Below are 18,678 nucleotides of genomic sequence, written 5' to 3' on the forward strand. Positions count from 1 at the left end.
AAACCTTAGTTAAGAAAAAAAGAGTACAACGTGTATTCTTACTCCCCTAATGAAGACCCCGATTCAACCGGTTTAGTCTTCACATCTCAATCCTGTATACCATCTTCTCAAAGGTTGAAGTTGGTAAAGATTTGGTGAACAAATCTGCTGTATTGTCACTGGAGAGGATCTATTGCACATCAATATCACCATTCTTCTGAAGGTCGTGCGTGAAGAGTAACTTTGGCAAAATGTGCTTCATTCTATCTCCCTTTATAAAGCCTCCTTTTAGTTGAGCCATGCATGCTGCATTATCTTCAAATATGACAGTAGGTACCTTGATATCAAGCTTCAGGCCACATCTCTCTTTGATGGAATGTATTACTGATCTCAGGCATATGCATTCTCTACTTGCTTTATGGATTGCTATTATCTCAGCATGATTAGAAGAAGTAGCAACGATGGACTGCTTTGTCGATCGTCATGATATTGCAATACCTCCATATGTAAACACATAGCCTGTTCGGGATCATGCTTTATGTGGGTCAGATAAATAACCTGCATCTACATAACCAACAAGATCTGGACTAGCTTTGTTAGTATAAAACAGACCCATATCAATAGTTCCTTTTAGGTACCTCAATATATGCTTAACTCTATTCTAGTGTCTTCGCGTAGGAGAAGAACTATACCACGCTAGCAAATTAATAGAAAATGTTATATCCGACCTTGTAGCATTAGCGAGGTACATAAGTGCATCAATAGCACTGAGCTATGGTACTTCGGGACCAGGAATCTCTTCACCCTCTTCCAGAGGTCGGAATGGATCTTCACTTACATCAAGTGATCAAACAACCATTGGAGTACTTAATGGATATGCTTTGTCCATGTAAAAATGTTTCAAAACCTTCTGGGTATAGGCAGTTTGGTGGATGAAGACTCCGTCTGCTAAATGTTCAATTTGCAGACCAAGACAAAGTTTTGTCTTTCCAAGATCTTCCATTTCGAATTCTTTCTTTAGATATTCGATTGTCTTTTGGACCTCTTTTGGAGTCCCGATGAGATTTATATAATCCACATAAACGATGAGTATAACAAATCCCAACGCCCTTTTCTTAATGAAAATACAAGGATAAGTAATATCATTTATGTATCCTTCGTTCTTCAAGTACTCACTTAGGCGATTATACCACCTACGTCCTGATTGTTTTAGATAGTACAATGATCTTTATAATCTGATTGAATATAATTTTCGAGACTTTGAACTATATGTTTCAGGCAATTTTAATCCTTCTGGGATTTTCATGTAAATATCGTTATCAAGTGAACCATAAAGATAAGCTGTAACCATATTCATTAGATGGATTTCAAGATTTTCATGTACAGATAGATCGATGAGGTATCGAAACGTTCTTGCATCCATGATAGGTGAATATGTTTCTTCATAGTCAATACCGGGTCTTTAAGAGAATCCTTGTGCAACAAGGCATGTCTTGTATCTTTCAATTTTATTTTTCTCATTACTTTTACGTTCGAAGACCCATTTATAGCCAACTAGTTTTACATCATTTGAGGTTTGGACTGCAAGTCAAAAGTCTCTCGTGTAGCAAGTGAGTCAATTCAAATTGAATCGCCTCTTGCCATTTTGGCCAATCGTTTTTTCGTCGACATTCTTCGACAGTGTAATGCCCCAAGCCTGGTGCTCGGAACTCTAGTCTGCATCTAGTCTGAAATCCTCTACTGTCTGAATAAGGAGTTGATGGGACATGTCCCCAACTAACTCCACTACTGAAAGAAACTAAATATTGAAATGATAAAATAATATCATATCCTCGGAGAATGAGGACTCACTGCTAAAACTCTAACTGCTGGGTACTGGAAGCTAGAATACTACTGCTGCTCTGGATCTCGAACTCGTGTCTCTGAACCTACACAAAATATACCTACATATAAATATATTCGATTGGCTATCAGCTTTCAAATACATACTGTATACATCACATACACGATTTTACTACCCCATAATAATAGACAACATAATATGATGCAACGTATTTCGTATATATACTTTGATGAGTTATCGTTAATTTGACTAGATTACATTAATATCATATCAACGTACAGTATATTACTTCAATCGTTTCAAATCAAGGTATTCATTATTTTTTGATAGATTCTGCTAGTTTTTTATGTCATTATACCTTCACTACATAATATGTATATATATTATATAAATATACCTATTCATACACACACATATACACACAATCTAATATATATATATATATATATATATATATATATATCAAGTCCTAAATACGTACTATATATACGTACACGAGTATATTACCCCATAATATAATGCTACATATTTCATATACATACTTTGATGAGTTATCGATTATTTTGACTAACTTACGTTAATATCACATCAATGTACATTATATTATTACTTCAATCCTCAATAGTATCATATATATGAATGTATTATTCAAAATATTTTGATATATACATTCAATTATCTAGTTTTCGATCACTGCATACGTCACTACACGAGATATACATTTATATACATATATTTAATTGTCTATCAACTTTCAAATACGTACTATAAACATCAAATACACGATTTTACTACCCCATAATAATATACAACATATTTCACAAATACTCGGATGAATTATCGATTACATTATCTTATGTCATTAATATACCTTCACTGTATAATATGAATATATATATATATATATATACACCTATACAAACACACACATATGCACACTATCGACTATATCAATTTCTAAATACGTACTATATATATCACATACGCACACAAGTATATTATCCAATAATATAATGCGATGTGTTTCTTATACATACTCAGATGAGTGATCGATTAATTATATTTGATTAGCTTAATATACTAGGTTTTGATTACATCGTTCATCAATCGATCACTACATGATATATACATACATACATATATATATATATAAAGATATTTTAACGGTAATAGCATTATGACTGGAATAGTAACATAATATCATTATCTCAACGTTATGATATACATATACACATATGCGATCATTATACGAAGATTATGCATGTTTAACGTCATTTAACGTATATACAAAGGAAAAAAATTATTTTATATATTGAAAAATAAGTAAAAGATAAAGATTATGTTTAACGTAATTTGTTTATTTTATTTGAAATATTTTTTAGTGTAATTTTTTCACAAAATTTAAGAATGATTGATTTTTATTATTATTATACTGGTTATCAACTACGTGTGATCAGTGTAATTTCAAAAACCGACCCCAAGTGATCTTTTTTAAATTATTTTTTTATTTTAATTAAAAAATCGACCACCTGTGTTCGGTTTTTAAAATTTTTTCTTTTTTATTTTTGAAATTTAAAACCGATCACTAGTGGTCGATTTTTTAAAATAAATTAAAAAGGAATTTTTAAAAACCGATCAGAAGTGGTCGGTTTTTATAAATATTCTTTAATTATATTTTTTTTAAAAAAGACCACAAGTGGTCGATTTTGTTTTTTATTTTTTAGTTTTTATTTGTAAAATAAATAATAATTAATATTAAAATTATTGAAATAATTATTTTGATTTTTTAAAATTTAAAAGAGACCACATGTGGTCGCTTTTTTTAAAAGAAAAAAAATAAAAAAATTAAAATATTGCTCCTTCATGAGGCGTGCATATAATGATGTCTTAAGCCTATCAAATTATGATAACTTAGAATTTCTTTCAAAATATTGCTCCTTCATGAGGCGTGCATATAGTGTAACAAAAGATTTTATCCTTGGTATGCCTATATTCATATTCATAAATTTAATCACTTGTGTTTTTTTATTTGTCTTCTTTCAGACATATTATGCACTGCTACCACATTCAATTCATAAAATGGAGCATATTTAATGGTACATGTTTCATGACTTTTCATGAAATACACATTATTTGGCCTTAGCCATCATAATATCATCAATATGGCGCATTGACATCCAATCTCAATGCCTTATCCATATAAAGACGTCTTAGACATAAATTGATGGGATTTAAACTCAATATCTTATCATGGCTCATCGGGATTCTAACCCAATGTTTTATCCTTTTAATAAGATGAAACTTGAATCTACCGTCTTATAATCAATGACATAATATATCAAATTATACAACAAAATTCATAATGAACCTTTAAATACTCTTTCCTTTAAACAAACAAAATACATAAAATTTGTAAATAATTAAGCATCTTTAAAGACAAACATATGACAAAAAATATGGCCTTTGATACCTACCTCACGTATTTAATCAATTCTTTGGTTATACCTTTGCACAACCATATCATTGAATCCTTCAAACTTAATTAAATTGTTAGAGTTAAATTTTACGGTGAAATTTCATATCCCACCTTTTGGTGAATGTCCACCGAAACAAATAACATAAGGAATTACTAATCTTGAAATCCTTTAGATTTATAATCTCACCTTATTTCACTGAGTCTCGTGCTAATAACGTGTTATGAAATAACATAACGGAAGAAACAAAGAAACAGATTGCAAGACTTTTATTGTGTATTGTTCTCCTCTATCAGAAATGGAAATATATGCATATTGTTCTCCTCTATCAGAAATGGAAATATATGCATGCCTTTTATAGGCAAATTTGCCTACACTGTAATCAATTAGAATTGATCAATTTTATACAATGTTGAAAATTAAAAAGGGGGAAAGTCTTCATTGTTGAAAATAGGGGAAGAAGACATTGTTAAAAATGGGGGAAGACATTCACACTAAATCTAATATCTCTTAACAGTTTTCACGTAATTACTATCTTTTTAATTATTATAGCTTTCTTTTGAACATATTAACTCAATTATTGTTCTTATTTTTATTGGCTAGAAAGTACCTTTAAACTATTTTTTTTTTAAAAAAAAAAACAAATTTTACCCTAGTTTAATTTTGAGATCACCTCTACACTTACTAGATATCGAAGGCCGTGCGTTATTTTTTAGTCTCAATTTATATGATATAAATAAAATTTTGATAATTAATTATCTTTTAAATATTTTTTTAGATATTTTAAGTTGTTAGATATTGTAATTTATAATAGTTTTTTGACATTATAATTTACTATTTTAAATTGTTAGCCATTATAATTTATAATACTCTTCTTGTCCAAAGTTTTGTAGCATTGATAGTCTATTATATTTTGAGAATAATTTAAATTTTTAATTACTGAAATTTATAATACTTTTTTTTCTATTTCAATTTAAGTGACACTGATATAATTTTGAGAGTCAATCAAATATCACGATTGAATTCCTGAAGTAGACATGTATTAAATGACTCATAATAACTTATTAGAAGTGATACAATAAAATTACTATAAAATATAGTTGTCAAAAAAATTTAAGCGGGCCTCATATAAGATGTCAAGTTGATTTAAAACATCAACAATTAATTTATCTTTTTTTTATTAAATATTTTTTTAATATTTAATTGACTCATAATAATTAATTAGGGATAAAATAGTAAAATTACGGTTGAAACAACTGAAGCAAACATGTCATAAATGTCTATTTTACTTTTTTTTTTTATTAAATATTATTAATTTTTTAATACGTAAATGACATATAATAATCAATTAGGAAATAACTTATTAGAAGTGGTATAACAGAATTAATATAAAAAATAGTTGTGAAAAAAATTTAGACAGGTCTTATATAAAATGTCAAATTAATTTAAAACTTCAATAGTTTGTTTATCATTTTTTTTTTGTTTATTTTATCTTTTTTATTAAATATTATTATTTTTTTAATACTTAAATGACTTATAGTAATTGATTAGGGATGAAATAATAAAATTACGGTTGAAGCAATTGAAGCAGACATGTCATAAATGTGTATTTTATTTTTTGTTAAATATTATTAATTTTTAACACTTAGATGACATATAATAATTAATTAAGGGTGATATAGTAAAATCACTGCTTAATACTTAAATAACCTATAATAATTAATTAGGAATAAAATAGTAAAATTACGGTTGAAACAGCTGAAGCAGACATGTCATAAATATCTATTTTATATTTTTGTAAAATATTATTAATTTTCTAATATCTAAATAATATATAATAATTAATTAAGAGTGATATGGTAAAATCAGAGATGAAGTAGGCATAACGACCGACTCCAGCTTCCAAGCCTCTTCCATATATTAGAATATATATTAGAATATGGCTTATATCAAATTATTAATCTTCCTTCCATGCATGCATGTTGTCACACCTATTTAAATACAATATAATTGATGACGTAGTTTTCCAACATGTGAAAAAATTGACAATTCTCATTTTCTTAATTCTCTTTTCTAAATTACTAACTTTTCCAACCAGCTCTAGATTAACAAGCTCCATGTCAACAATTATATTGTATTAAATTAAAGGTGTGGTGTTGAGGGGTATAATGGCCACCAAAATTAGATTGTGGATAAAAATGACCTATTTCGAGTAGTTTAAGTGTGTTTTTGATCCTTTTATATTTTTATATTTTATTTATCGTCCATCGAATCATAATATTTCTTCTATCTGTCACAATTTATGTGACATTCTTTTGACTTAACAGAAAATTTAAGAAAAAAAGGTAAATTTCTTAAATTTGTGATTTAAAACAAATTTTAGATAATTATCTTCCTATAAATTATTTCATTAAATATAAAAAGAAAACTTATTATTTTTAACTATAAAAAGATAGCATTCTCATTGAAATAGTCTAATAATAGAAAAAAAGTGCTACATAAAATGGAGAGGGAGGAATGCAACTTTATTGAAAGGAAGATTCGATGAAATTCCACTTGGTCAATTTCGTTTATGAGACGTTTAGTTTAATTTACGCATGACAATTGAAGGAAACACTGAATTCTCAATTTTTCTATCCTATCAAATTGTACTCCACTACCACACCACAAAATGTGTGATACCAACGACAAAATTAAAGAAAAATATAAGATTGGTGTTGAACTTTTCGGGGTCATCAGGTAAACGAGAAGAGATAAATAAGATATCTCATAAAATTATTTTATCTCATCATTTGTGATAGACTGATAGTATTCATCATTTTAATACAATTGGTGGGATAATATAGTTATGGATTAGCTAATATCTCGTATCAAACATAAAATAAAGTTAATTCCAAATTTTATTCAGAATTATTATACTGATGATCCCGTGTACAAACGAGCCTTGAATTACTTCGTTAGCTTTGTCACGTATGTAGTCTAGTTATTTGATTTTGTAGCAACAAGTCTACTATATGACCTGGCAAGGTAAGAAGTTGACGTTTACCAAAATATTACGACCAAAATGCCCTGCTTTTGAGGTAACCCCACTAAAGTTAGTCATTTTAATTTGATAGTATAAATTAAAGTTGTTTTTTAAAATTTTGTGAGAAAAGTATGAGTGATAAAAGTGAAAATAATTAAAAATTTGTTTTTACTTTTTCAAGTAATTTTTTGGAGTTGGAGTTGAAAAATTCATGATCTTTCATTTTTTTTTTACTAAAATGAAATAATTTAAAAAAAAAAAAAAAAAAAATTCTATGGCTAAATGACTAGTTTTTTTTTTCTTTTTTTCTGGTCAAGGCCAAATGACTACTTATAATCTCTGAAGATATGTAAGATTTATTTTAGATTATAAATAAATAGGTGCAAATAAATTGAAACGGAGATAATAAAAGTTTTGGCTTCCAAATGTTAACATCATGCATGAATCTTATAACTTCCATTCTTTGGCAGAAAATTTGCCACGCCATTTTGTTGCCTAAACTCATTGACCTGCAAAAATGAAGTCTTCGGCGTCTCCAAGACGACTCTGTTTAGATGGTTATTGTGTTAATGAATATAATGTTTAGATATATTGTGTTTTTTTTTGTTGTTACATATAATAAATAAATGTGTTTTTTAATTTAGCTTCAACCTTTATTAGTGTTATTTAACTTTGAGTACGCATAGATAGACACTTAGTAGCCGTTTGACCATGAAAATTAAAATTTTCTGGAGTTGATGAAATTGGTCATGTCTTTTTTTTAAAAAAAAATGACTTTTTCAAAAAAAAAAAATTTAATATGATTTTATGTCCCAACTTTTACAAACTATCAAAATCACCCAACTAAAATAAAAAATGTATTAACAGATCACTGCTTCCTATTTTTTAGGTAACAAATATAATCTTTCAAACAAATTTATTTTTTTAGAAATTTATTTAATTTATTTCCTTTATTTTTCGTTCCTAAAAAATAGGAAATGATGAGTTGTTATTAAATTTTAAGTTGCCGCTAATTTATTTCTTTCATTTTTAATACATGAAAGATTTTACTGTGTATGAATAAATTATTTCTATGTAAAACATACTTTGCATATTTATGGTATATTATATCATATACCATAAATATTTAAATATACTTAGTATGTTTCTTTATACTTTGTATATTTATATATGTGTGTATATGATATATATACATGGTATAAACTTCATATATAACATACTTTGTATATTTATGTTATAAATATGCTTAGTATATTTTTTAATACTTTATATATTTATATAATAAAGATGTACACAATATAATATATATATATATATATATATATATATATATATATATATATAAATTAAAAATGAGAATAATTTGTGGCAGTGGTAAACTAATCTGCTACAATTTTATTAATTCCATAAATATAGAAAACGATTATCCATTCTTTAATTACACGACTATAATTCCTTAAACGTCTTTATCACAATAAAAAAATTATTATTATTATTATTATTATTATTATATTATAGTAATTAGGATTATTAGCAGTAAATAATGTCTTAAATAAGGGAGAAAAATAATAATGAGAGAGAAAAACGATATATATTAATTAGGATAGCATTAAGATTGAAATTATAATTATCCTATTTTTTAAAACTGTTATATACGTAATATTGAAAAAGTAATATTATTCATGTAATTAAGTGTTGAGGAGTGTTTTATGTAAAAATTTAAAAGATTGGGGTTATATATGTAATAATAATAAAAGTTGGAATTGAAAAATTGTGAAAACACCAAAAACTAGTTTTTTCTTTTCAGAAAAAAATTTCGGAATTATTTTTCGAATTTTCATGGCCAAACACCACAATTTCCAACTCTGGAAAAATTTTTCGAAAAATAGAAAAAAAATTTCACGGTTAAACGGGCCCTTAAACTATAACGTTAAAGAATTAGCAACATGCATCCTATGTAGCGTCCTACGTGGTCCATTCGTATACTACATGAAATCCTATCTGTATTAGGCCGGCCATATAGAACGTGTGTGTCTACTTGTTCAATTTTATATAAGTTTGAGTGTCTACTTGTGCACGTCCAAATTGGAACTCATAGATGTGAGTTAAAGCCAAGTTAAAAGACATGTTAATATATAAAACAGGATAAACCTACAAAAAAAAAAGTAGGGTACGAGGTAGAGTTACTATAGAATAAGTAAAAGATAAAATAGGTTTAAGTAAAGACAAAATGAGAAAAAAGTATGTTAACGACCTGATCACACTAAATCGAATATAAAATGAGATTTTTGATCGTTATCTAAGATTTAATGATACTACACAATAAATGTTCTATTTAAATTAACAGCACAAGTATAATTCAATACAGTAGTTAACAACCATACAAACAAGAGAAGAGACATGTTAGATGTGTCTTAATTACCCACCCTATACAGTTAGACTCTTTTTAACAATTTTGAAGAAGCATGCAACCCAGTTATAGCAATGGATGCATTTCCATTCATTCTACTTCTTTGCTCTTTCAGTTTTCTTCAAATAATTAAGTGTCGAGTGAATACAATAACTACAACGCAATACATCAAAGATGGTGATACTATTGTTTCGTCTGATGGAACTTTCGAGTTGGGATTCTTCAGTCCGGGAGATACTTCTACAAATCGATATGTTGGAATATGGTACAAGAAAACTTCTGTTACTACACCTGTTTGGGTTGCTAATAGGCTGGTTCCACTTACTGATAAATCAGGAGTCCTGAAAGTTATCGAGACAGGTGTTGTTGTTCTTGTTAATGTTACTAATGCAACTGTTTGGTCAACAAACTCATCAAGAGTATCCGTGCAAAACCCCGTTGCTCAGTTGCTGGATACGGGGAATTTTGTGGTGAGAGATGCCAACGATCCGAATCCAGAAAATTTCCTTTGGCAAAGCTTTGATTATCCTAGTGATACATTGCTGGCAGGTATGAAACTTGGAACGGACTTGGCGACTGGATTAGAAAGGTACCTTACTTCCTGGAGAAGCAACGATGATCCTGCTCCGGGGGACTATAGTTACCACTGTGATCCTACTGGTTATCCACAAAACCTTATGAGAAAAGGGCCTAATGTGACTTTTAGAGCAGGGCCATGGAATGGTATAAGGTGGAGTGGTGCACCCAACATGGTGAACAACTCTATCATCTCTTTTGGAATGGTCATGGACAGTAGGGAGATTTATTACGAATACGAAATGGTGAACAAATCTGTTATTTCGACTTTCGTGGTAAAGCCTTATGGGAAAGCAATGCGTGTCATTTGGATTGGAAAGGTTCAGGGATGGGTAAATTACCACTCAGCAGATGCAGATGACTGTGACACTTACAAATTATGTGGTGCATATGGTACTTGCAACATGCTGAGTGATCCTTTTTGTCAGTGTTTAGATAAATTCGAGCCAAAACATCCGGATGATTGGAAGAGGTCTGACTGGTCGAGTGGTTGTGTCCGGAGACATCCACTGAATTGCACTGGAGATGGATTTCTTATGTATTCTGGTGTAAAACTGCCTGATACACGAAATTCCTGGTTCAATGAGACAATGAAACTAGACGAATGCAAGGAATTTTGCTTGAGAAATTGTTCGTGTACGGGTTATGCTAATCTGGACATACGCAATGGAGGAAGCGGGTGTTTGCTATGGATCGGGGAGATGGTTGACATCAGACAGCTATCTGCATCAGGACAGGATATCTACATTAGGATGTCTGCTTCAGACATAGGTAATATGCAATTTACTGATGGATGGTTTTATTGTATGGCAGTTGTTTTCCTTAATTGCCTTGAACTAACTTGGTACTTCAATGGCTTTAACTCAGTTCATATGAGGGGAAAAGGTAATCCAAATCCTTTCGGTGGAGAATAGACTTCTAGAACCATCATGTTTTTGTCGAAATAAACATAACAGAAAAGAACTTCTAACATTATTCGAAACAACTACCTACTATAATATTTCGATGGGAAATATTGCAGGTTCTGCTGGATCAAAGGGAAAGAAAACTATCATACTTGCGATAGCTTTGCCGCTATTGGTTGCATTGATTCTGTTAGGTTTAGGTGTAAGCCTAATTCTTTATAAACAAAAAAGGAGAGAAGACCCAGTGATCGAAATAACGGGTAAGTGGAAGTACCAATCCTATCTATTGTATAACTGGAAGCAGCTAATGGTCATTAGTTCTGTATACAACTAGTATGTCTTTTCAAGCCCGTCGTCTGAACAAGGTCTACTTGTATGTTCAAATGGCAGGGAAGTTAGGTGGTCACAGAAACAACAATGATAACAGTAATCAAAGTCGTCATGAAGATTTTGAGCTACCAGTTTTTGACTTATTAACATTAACCAATGCTACTGACAACTTTTCATTTGCGAACAAGATTGGAGAGGGTGGCTTTGGACAAGTTTACAAGGTAGAAACATTTTCCTCTGACTCAAGTAATGATAATCGCGAGCGCATTGAGACCTCAAATCCATTTGATTTCTTTGTTATACTTGGAATATCAACCTTCAATTTAACCACGGGAGAACATTTTCCTTTTTCTGCTGCAAAGTAGTGATAGATTGTGTTCTATGTTCAAGTTATTGGTACGTTTAATAGTTTTTAGCATCATCTCCTCTAAAGAGAAATGATATGTGCAAGAAGATGTTGCCTAAATAATAATCTGAGTGGAGTAATAGGATAAAAATGACTATTTACTCCACCGAACTTCCAACAGGACTGCTACTTTTACAGGGTGTATTAGAAGGTGGACGAGAAGTAGCAGTGAAGCGGCTTTCAGAAACATCAGAGCAAGGACTTCACGAGTTCAAGAATGAAGTTAACTGCATCGCAAAACTTCAGCATCGGAATCTTGTAAAGCTTCTAGGATGCTGCATTCAAGGAGAAGAGAAGATGCTGGTGTACGAGTACTTGCCAAACAAAAGCCTGGAATTATATATATTTGGTTGGTCTTCACATCTAGTTTGCGTTCATTTCTTTCAATGCAATCAATTGTTATGAGAGACAGAACACCTATACTTAAAATGCTAATGTTCAAGATGGAACTTTCAATGTGATTTCAGTTGATTCATTGTCAGAGAAACCTTATAGTAATAAGTTGAAAACATTTGGCAGATGAAGAAAGGAGCAAATTACTTGACTGGCCTAAGCGCTTCAACATTATCAATGGAATTGCTCGAGGACTGATGTATCTTCATCAAGATTCTAGGCTCAGAATCATCCACAGAGACTTGAAAGCTAGCAATGTCTTACTTGATACTGAAATGAACCCAAAAATATCAGATTTTGGGATGGCTAGAAGTTTCAGAGGAGATGAGACAGGAGCCAATACACGCCGTGTTGTTGGAACATAGTAAGATTTAATTTTTTATTATATATATAGTCACTAACAATTGCACATGCTGCATTATATAATCCTGTGGTTCCTTTATTGCAGTGGTTACATGTCCCCGGAATATGCAGTCGAGGGGATATTCTCAGTGAAATCAGATGTCTTTAGCTTTGGGGTATTAGTACTAGAGATTGTGAGTGGAAAGAAAAATCGACGGTTTGTTCATCCAGACCACCACCTCAACCTTCTTGGACATGTAAGTACAGTAACTCCTAACTGGAAAAAAGACACACAAAGTATTTGTTAATGCATTTAAATTTTATTCGCTGACAATAGTTACATGTAAATATCTACTATAAGCGCCCGTTAAAGAGTAACCTTGTAAAAATGATTAACTAACCTACTATTACACGTTAAACTTGTTAGTGTGTATAACTTAAATCCTTTGTTAATGGAGTGATCGTTATATGCAGGCATGGATGCGTCATAATGAAGGAAGGACATTGGAACTTGTAGATCCAAATCTGGTAGACTCATGTAATATATCAGAAGTACTAAGATCAGTCCATGTGGGATTGTTATGTGTTCAACAGAATCCAGAGGACAGGCCAAGTATGTCTACTGTGATTATGATGCTGAGCAATGAAGGCATTTTGCCAACAGCTAAACATCCTGGTTTCTTCACTGAAAGGAAAGTTGAAGATGTTGATCAATTTTCTTGGAGTACACAAGCACCAAGTTCTATAAACGAAGTTACCATCACATTGTTGAATGCTCGATAGGAAGCATGTCCATAGTCGGCGGCGGAGCTAGGATTTTCACAAAAGCCAAAAGGGGTTCAAAATATGAAGTAAACACACGAAGAAGCAAAGGCCCGTGTAAACACCCCAGTAACTCATGTGGTCTCTCTTTGCGACTTCTTTCTTTGATTAAAAGAGAAAACCTTCTTTATACTCTGCGTGGCGCCATCCATCTCTAATTAGTAAAGTGCGATGTTGAGCTCTATTGCTAAAAGTATAACTATCTTTTCAACAAAATAGAGTGCTTATTGTTGCACTCGGAAATACATCCTATGTGGCAACTACGTGGCAATTTGTGTGTGTAGATGCCAGATAGTAAGTGTGTGCCTACTTGTTCAACTTTATACAAGTTTAGATGCCAACTTGTGCACACCCAAAGTTGGATGGCGTAAATGTCAGCTGAAGCCTAGTTAAAGGGCATGGTTGTGTATATATTATGCATTTACAATAGCAGCAGAAACAACAAACTCAGTGTAGTCTGAGTATTCCTTGAGGCCAATGCTATTGTCAAAATAGGTGTTTACGTAACCTGTATCTTGTTCTACATTCTGATGGAGTTCTCTGCACACGCAGATTTGTTGTGCTTTTGTTCTACTGGAATTAGTAACGCATTGGCAGAGTAAAATATACTCTAGCACGTAGCATAATATGAACAATGTACATATGATAAGATAATAATTTGCTCGGGCATGATATGTAATGTGTCGATAAAATGTCAAATATACATTCTGAGAGTAAGGGTTAGCTATAATTTGTTAGAATGCAAGCTTAGCTACATTGCTACAAAAGAAATTGCTTTAAAAAGTGAACTAGTATTCTCTGTCTGTCGCCTAATATTCAAACGGGGTGTCAGTGTTGTACTATGTGCAAATTGGGCAGAAAATAATTCAGTATCCGACGCATCTCCTTTTATGTAAAAGGCTGGTTCTTTAGCCTGAGGCACCGGACCTTCATTGTTTAACATTATAACCACGGAAGACATACTTGGACGATCATCTGGACGTTGTTGGACACATAATAGACCAACACAGATTGATCGTACCACCTCTTGAGGTGCAAAACAAGAATCACGTAGGCGTTCATCAAGTAGTTCTATTGACCTACCTTCCTTGTAGAGTTCCCATGCCTGACGATTTTACAAGCTTCTTAGCATGACTAGCTTTACCAGATACTTGTTAGTTGCTAACGCTAATGGATAAATAAAACAAAGTACATGAAAATCTTACATGTCCGATTAGACTAAGGTTAAGGTCTGAAGGAGAGAATTTTCTGTTGCTTTTTCCACTAACAATTTCCAGTAATAAGATACCAAAGCTGAACACATCTGATTTTACTGAGTATACCCCGTATAATGCATATTCTGGTGAGAGGTACCCGCTGCAGAAAATGTACACAAAACATATAGTTACTAATGCTGGAAAATATACCTTAACTATCTCAGTACTAGATTCTTACTATGTTCCAATAATTCGGTTTGTCCTGGCTGCATGCTCGTCCTCTTCATAACATCTTGCTATACCAAAATCTGATATTTTTGGGTTCATGTCATTGTCTAGCAAAATGTTGTTAGCTTTCAGGTCTCTATGAATTATCCTCAGCTGAGAATCTTGATGTAGATACACAAGTCCCCGAGCAATCCCATTGATAATGTGAAAACGCTTAGGCCAGTCTAATATCCTGCTTTGTCCGTTACCTGCCAAATTTTTGTTGTGTCACTACTTGACTAATCAGTTCATTCCCTTATTTGGCTACCATGTGCATTATTATTAAGCTCTAATAAAGGTGAGATCTTAGTCCCCTACTTTCATGCGGTTTTCTTAATTGATGGGGGATTCAAAACTGGGAGAAGATAATTCAGTATACACAGTATTGGTTTTGGAGTTTGTTACCGAATATAAATGAATCAAGACTTCCGTTTGGCAAGTACTCATATATCAACAATTTTTCTTCTCCTTCAATGCAGCATCCAAGAATCTTCACAAGATTTCTATGCTGAAGTTTGGAAATATATACCACTTCGTTCTTGAACTCGACTTCGCCTTGCTTGGATGTTTTAGACAGCCGCTTGACAGCTATTTCTTGTCCTTGTTCAAGTATTCCCTGAACATCACAATATCTGCAGGTTAAATATTCTATAAATATCTTCCTGCTCAACGAAAAGGAAATCTAATTTGGAACTATAAGGTGCAAAATAAGCTATGGTTCCAAATAAAAAAGGAATAGAGCAATTATGAGAATTAGTAAAGTTTAGTTTAGCTCAAACTCATCCCAACATATCCTTAGGATGAAGGCTTTGTTCTGGAGTATTAAGAGGTTTATGTCAGTCATCTAAACCATGCTGTATTAGTTGGGTACTAAGTTGGATTTTTCTTGTATAAATGTGCCATGCTACAAGTGTTGTTACCTTATAAACAGGACCAAAGCCCCCCTCTCCAATCTTTCGATTAACTGAAAAGTTATTGGTAGCGTTCATTATGGTAGATAAGTCAAACAGCGGTATCTCAAATTCTTCAGTGCAACAACCACTGGCGTAATCCATCTTGAAATTGCCACTGCACTCCCATTTTCCTGCCAAATGAAAGTTAAGTAAATTGTGTTAAGCAGCAAGGACGAGACTGATAAGCAGTTCTTCATTTCTAATTGAATTTCAGTTCCTCTATTTTGCTCAAAGATCAGGTAACAAGTGACCTATCTAGCTTATCTTACCTTTCTTTTTAAGCTTTAACGCCGCCTTCCTTCTTCTGTGAAATATCAGCATGCTAAGGATAATTACCAGAACTAAACCAACTGATAAAGGCAGGATCCAATATAGTACTCTTCCCGTCTTTCCATCTGATTTCTCCAGACTATCTGCAAAGTCCATTCCAACAAAGTAATCAATAGACTAACTGTGTTTCTACCTGTTAGTCACTTGGAGGAGTTGATAATTGATATTGAGTTATAATGAATCTGCTAGAAAGTGAAACTGCACATCATTTTTAATTCGTTGACATTTCTTAGATGTTCAGCAGACATTTTAGTTCTCAATGAGTTTTTCCAACTAAATTCCTCTTTAGTTTCGTCTTGGATTTTTAGCTGACTGATGCAATATATCACCAGCTTGTTCTACAGAAAACTAAGTACCTATCAAGTAGTTACAAGAAATAGCCTTTTGTTCTACTAAAGTTTTAGTTCCTAGCGATATAAGAGTTTGAAATTTAGTTCTACTACTACATACTTACAAGCATAAGCACAGTAAAGTAACCAATCACAAATCGTTGTTAAATGTGTCTCAGCAACAAACTTACCTAATTCAGAGGAAGCTATTCTTATATAGATATCTTGCCCTTCTTTAAATAGCTGCCGAATGTCAAGCAATTCATGGAACCACAATAAGCATCCACTTCCTCCATTGCGTATGTCAATATTTGAGTAAGCCATACAAGAGCAGTTTCTTAAGCACATATTCTTGCATTCTTCTAGTGTCATAGTGACATTGGACCAGGAATTCCGTGTGTCTGGTAATTTGATATGCGAATACTTTAAAAATACATCTCCCTGGAGGCAGTTTAGTTCAGTCTTTCGAACACAGCCACTTGACCAGTCTGCCTTCTGCCAATCTTCTTTGTGTTTTGGCACAAATTTGTCCAAGCATCCACATACAGGAGAATTTTGACTGTTGCAGCTACCATATGCACCACACAGTTTGTAAACATCACAGTTGTCTGTAGGTATTGCAAGGTAAGGGATCCAATTCTGTACACGGTCACCCCAAGTCCAGCGCTGTAATACACCATTCTGATTTAGTGTCAACCTTGTGGTAACTGAAGATGTGAGCTTATATCCAAAATACACCTCTGTCTTACTTGAAAATATCCCAAATGTATAGAAAGGACTTTCTCTTGAACTTATCGCCCCACTAAAACGAAGACCATTCCACGGTCCAGAGCGATACTTAAGATCTGAGCCCTTCTTCAAGATGTTCTGTGGATATCCAGAAGGATCACAACGATATGTATAATCACCGGTAGCTGGATCCTCCTCATTCTTCCATGATGACAAATACACCTCTCTGCCAGTCACAAAGTTCCAACCGAGTTTCATGCCTGGTAAAAGCGTATCAGTCGCGTGATCAAAGCTCTGCCAGAGGAAATTTTCCGGGTTATCATCACCAGCCTCTTTCACAACAAGATTTCCAGAATCCATCAACTGTGCAACGGGACTCTGCACGGATCTCGATGTGTTAGTTGACCACACAACATTGTTAGTACGATTCAGAAGAACAAGAACTCCCGGCTTTATTACTTTCAAGACACCTGATCCACTAGTCAAAGGAGCATCTCTGTTAGCAACCCACACCACTGTCCTAACAGATATGTTCTTGTACCACATACCTACGTACCGATTTTTAGAATTACCTGTACTGAAGAACCCCATTTCGAAGCTTCCACCATGTGAAGCAATATAATCGCCATCCTTAAGAAACTGAGTCCTCGTTATTTTACTATCTGTAGCACCAAAAGTGTGATGAGTGGAATACAAATACAACAGCAATAATAGGTAAAAACATTTCCTTTGTAACGCATTCATGCTACGAAATCTAATGAATCTTTCTTCTCTATTTCACAGGGCGTAGCAAATCTTTCTCATTAACAGTCCTATCATTTCATATATCAAAGTGCAGCATAGTGGCCAGCACTTTGACTTGTTTGCAGAAGGATATTTGTTAGCCAAATATGTAATTGTCAATGCTCCTATTAAGCCATGGAAGTGGGAAGAACAAGATGAGAACAAATAATTGAAGCATCTTTTGTATAATGGATCTATGCAATTATTGCCTGGCTATAGGACAGGAGGATGGACTCTTAGTTAAGTGTTTCCAACTTTGGAATTGTTTTAACTAAGGGGTAAGACACAAGTAACCCCTCAACTATACCTGAAATTGCTTTACGGTATTATTATCTTTCTAAACTTATTTTTCTGTTTTTTTTGCTGACATATCTACTAAGTCAGCACAAAGAAGCACAAAATTACCAAAAAAAATTATTTAAGGGTAATAGAGTTTTCGTAAAATTTAGGTTCGATTATAATTTGAGGGGGATATTTGTGCCTTGTATTTTTAAATAATAAGTTGAGCACTTGAAGAACGTGAAAAGTAGTCAAAATGGTTCTTCTTTCTAACACATGAAAGTATTATATATACTTTGGACACATC

General features: G+C 32.4%; 2 protein-coding genes and 1 long non-coding RNA gene across 5 annotated transcripts; 1 reads left to right on the forward strand and 2 right to left on the reverse strand.

Moving 5' to 3' along the window:
- Nucleotides 1-1,319: 1,319 nt before the first annotated feature.
- On the reverse strand, nt 1,320-4,656 carry LOC124900132. The gene is made up of 2 exons (XR_007057895.1): nt 4,486-4,656; nt 1,320-1,922 (listed from the first exon to the last, which is right to left on the reverse strand). It is a non-coding gene; the product is annotated as an uncharacterized LOC124900132 (long non-coding RNA).
- Nucleotides 4,657-9,622: 4,966 nt separating this feature from the next.
- LOC107878722 (G-type lectin S-receptor-like serine/threonine-protein kinase At4g27290) lies at nt 9,623-13,635 on the forward strand. Its single transcript, XM_016725817.2, has 7 exons — nt 9,623-11,078; nt 11,329-11,472; nt 11,603-11,763; nt 12,087-12,297; nt 12,468-12,705; nt 12,790-12,940; nt 13,158-13,635. Exons 1-7 carry the CDS (start codon nt 9,806-9,808, stop codon nt 13,464-13,466), a joined length of 2,487 nt encoding a protein of 828 aa, XP_016581303.2. The 5' UTR covers nt 9,623-9,805; the 3' UTR covers nt 13,467-13,635.
- Nucleotides 12,707-18,382, reverse strand: LOC107878724 (G-type lectin S-receptor-like serine/threonine-protein kinase At4g27290). 3 transcript variants are annotated; one of them, XM_047415617.1, is made up of 8 exons: nt 17,882-18,376; nt 16,772-17,687; nt 16,191-16,334; nt 15,889-16,052; nt 15,374-15,584; nt 14,940-15,177; nt 14,711-14,861; nt 14,147-14,610 (listed from the first exon to the last, which is right to left on the reverse strand). In XM_047415617.1, the coding sequence occupies exons 1-8, from the start codon at nt 17,936-17,938 to the stop codon at nt 14,257-14,259; spliced, it is 2,235 nt and encodes a 744-aa protein (XP_047271573.1). In that variant the 5' UTR covers nt 17,939-18,376; the 3' UTR covers nt 14,147-14,256. The 3 variants fall into 3 exon arrangements, with proteins under 3 accessions (XP_016581306.2, XP_047271573.1, XP_016581305.2); XM_016725820.2 differs by lacking the exon at nt 14,147-14,610 and adding an exon at nt 12,707-12,960 and having other exon boundaries at nt 16,772-18,382; XM_016725819.2 differs by having other exon boundaries at nt 16,772-18,382.
- Nucleotides 18,383-18,678: the final 296 nt, after the last annotated feature.

The sequence above is a fragment of the Capsicum annuum genome, chromosome 7 (genome assembly GCF_002878395.1).
Source record: "Capsicum annuum cultivar UCD-10X-F1 chromosome 7, UCD10Xv1.1, whole genome shotgun sequence".
Lineage (NCBI taxonomy): Eukaryota > Viridiplantae > Streptophyta > Magnoliopsida > Solanales > Solanaceae > Capsicum > Capsicum annuum.